This window comes from Magnolia sinica, chromosome 6, assembly GCF_029962835.1.
Source record: "Magnolia sinica isolate HGM2019 chromosome 6, MsV1, whole genome shotgun sequence".
NCBI lineage: Eukaryota > Viridiplantae > Streptophyta > Magnoliopsida > Magnoliales > Magnoliaceae > Magnolia > Magnolia sinica.
In genome coordinates, this window is record NC_080578.1 from 37,522,680 (window position 1) to 37,524,637 (window position 1,958).

Sequence of the window (1,958 nt, forward strand, 5' to 3'; positions counted from 1 at the left end):
TTGGGACTTTCCTTCAAATGAATCTATGGGACTTTCCTTCAAATGAATCTAGACCGTTGCTATATTTCTCAACTATGTTATTTATGCTCTGACGAGAGGGTAGGATTGTCAACTTTGAGTAGACCTGTGATGAACGGTCTATCCATTCACTTCGGGGAGCAAAAAAACAATGGTAAGCATGGCCCACTTCTATCAGAATTAAAGAAACCTGCGTAAAGTGTTCAAAGACTTGGGTCGAGTATCGCATGGTTCATTCCTTTTCATTCACCCTAATCACCCCAACTTGCTTAGTCTGGTAACCTTTGCTTTCCTTCACTTTACTTCTCTCTCTCTCTCTCTCTCTCTCTCTCTCTCTCTCTCCATACACCTCTAAATGACTCTCTACATATATCTCTCCTCCATACACCTCCTCTAAATCACTCTCTACATATATCTCTCCTCCACATACACCTCTAAATCACTCTCTACATATATCTCTCCGCCATACACCTCTAAATCACTCCTATACATATATCTATTCCTCTCTCTCTCTCTCTCTCTCTCTCTCTCTCTCTCTCTCTCTCTCTCTCTCATACAGACTACAACCTTTGCTGCAAATGTCTCATCTCCTCGTACAATCACCGAAACATTGCGCAAAACATGGAATGAACGTGGATAAGCTCTACAAGAGGTTATTCTACGCAATCTCCACCTTCCTCATCTCTATCCTCTCCATACTCTTCCTTACCTGGCTTATCCTACGCCCCTCCAAGCCCCACTTCTTCCTCCAACAAACCAACGTCTACCAGCTCAACCTCTCTGGGCCCCACCTCATTAACTCATCCATCGAAGCCACCTTGCTCTCCAAGAACCCAAACAAGAAAGTCGGCGTTCTCTATGACCAAATCCAAGCTTATGCTTCCTACAAGGGCCAGCAGATTACTCTACATTCATCTATCCCTCCTTTCTACCAACCCCATGAAGTTACCAACACTCTAAGTGCTTTGTTGATGGGGAGCTGGGTCCCAGTCGCACCATCCTTCGGCTATGAAGTGGACCGCGATCAGGTGTCCGGGAAGTTGTCTCTGGATTTGAAGCTTAATGGGCGGCTGCGATGGAAGGTGGGGAGTTGGGTGTCCGGTCATTACCGTTTCAACGTTGATTGTGTGGCTGTCATGGCTTTTGAATCGAATATGGGCTTTGGGCCGATGAGTTCGACAGAGGGGACGCAGTGTTCTACCTCTGTGTGAAGATTACTAAGTCTGTAGTAAGTTTGGTTTGGTTTTTGTTAATGGTTTGTAGCTAAACTTTCCTGCTTTGTGCTATGACTCTATGAGAGAGAGAGAGAGAGAGAGAGAGAGAGAGAGAGAGGGTTAGGGTTGTAATTCTCTACCAACTCTACTGCTGCTGTTGGTAAGGAGATGATACGGTGGAGTGGGAATCACCGGAATATGGTGGGGCCATCTATCCATGGTACGTGTTCAAGGTGATGAACCAACGGATCCTTACTCTTGCTTGGGTGGTAGACTCTCAGAGTTTCAACACCCGGTCAAGGGTTCGAGTATCCAAGGGTGTGAAATTCCACTAAAAAAGAAAAAAAAAGAAAAAAAGGTGATGAACCAACTTAGTCCATCCATATACTGGGCCCTAGTGTGGATGGATTGTGGCTCAACAATCATACCATCAATCCTATACATCTTAATTGTGGCCATTAAAGCGGCGGTGGAAAACGAAAATGGTTAATGGTCAAGATTACTGGGATAAATTGAAGAAAAATACACTATAGGTTCTATGAGGTTTGATTTGAATCATCTAGGTAGGAAATTTAGGTAGGGACACACCACAGCGAGAGAAATGTACAATCAAGAATAAATCCTGTAACTTCATGTAGTGTATCGTAATTGAGTTGTTAAATTGCCTGAGCTTTAGTGTGTCCCTTCCTCCTATTGGTTCAGACCCGTTGAAGGGTTTCGATGTTA

At 44.1% G+C, this 1,958-nt stretch overlaps 1 protein-coding gene across 1 annotated transcript; it reads left to right on the forward strand.

The window, feature by feature from the left end:
- Positions 1-494: 494 nt before the first annotated feature.
- On the forward strand, positions 495-1,304 carry LOC131249973 (NDR1/HIN1-like protein 26). Its single transcript, XM_058250684.1, has one exon. It carries the CDS (start codon positions 597-599, stop codon positions 1,227-1,229), a length of 633 nt encoding a protein of 210 aa, XP_058106667.1. The 5' UTR covers positions 495-596; the 3' UTR covers positions 1,230-1,304.
- The last annotated feature ends 654 nt before the right edge of the window (positions 1,305-1,958 follow it).

Bases quoted from the DNA above. Each gene is read 5' to 3' on its own strand.
- LOC131249973 (XM_058250684.1), top strand. From the start codon at position 597: ATGTCTCATCTCCTCGTACAATCACCGAAACATTGCGCAAAACATGGA.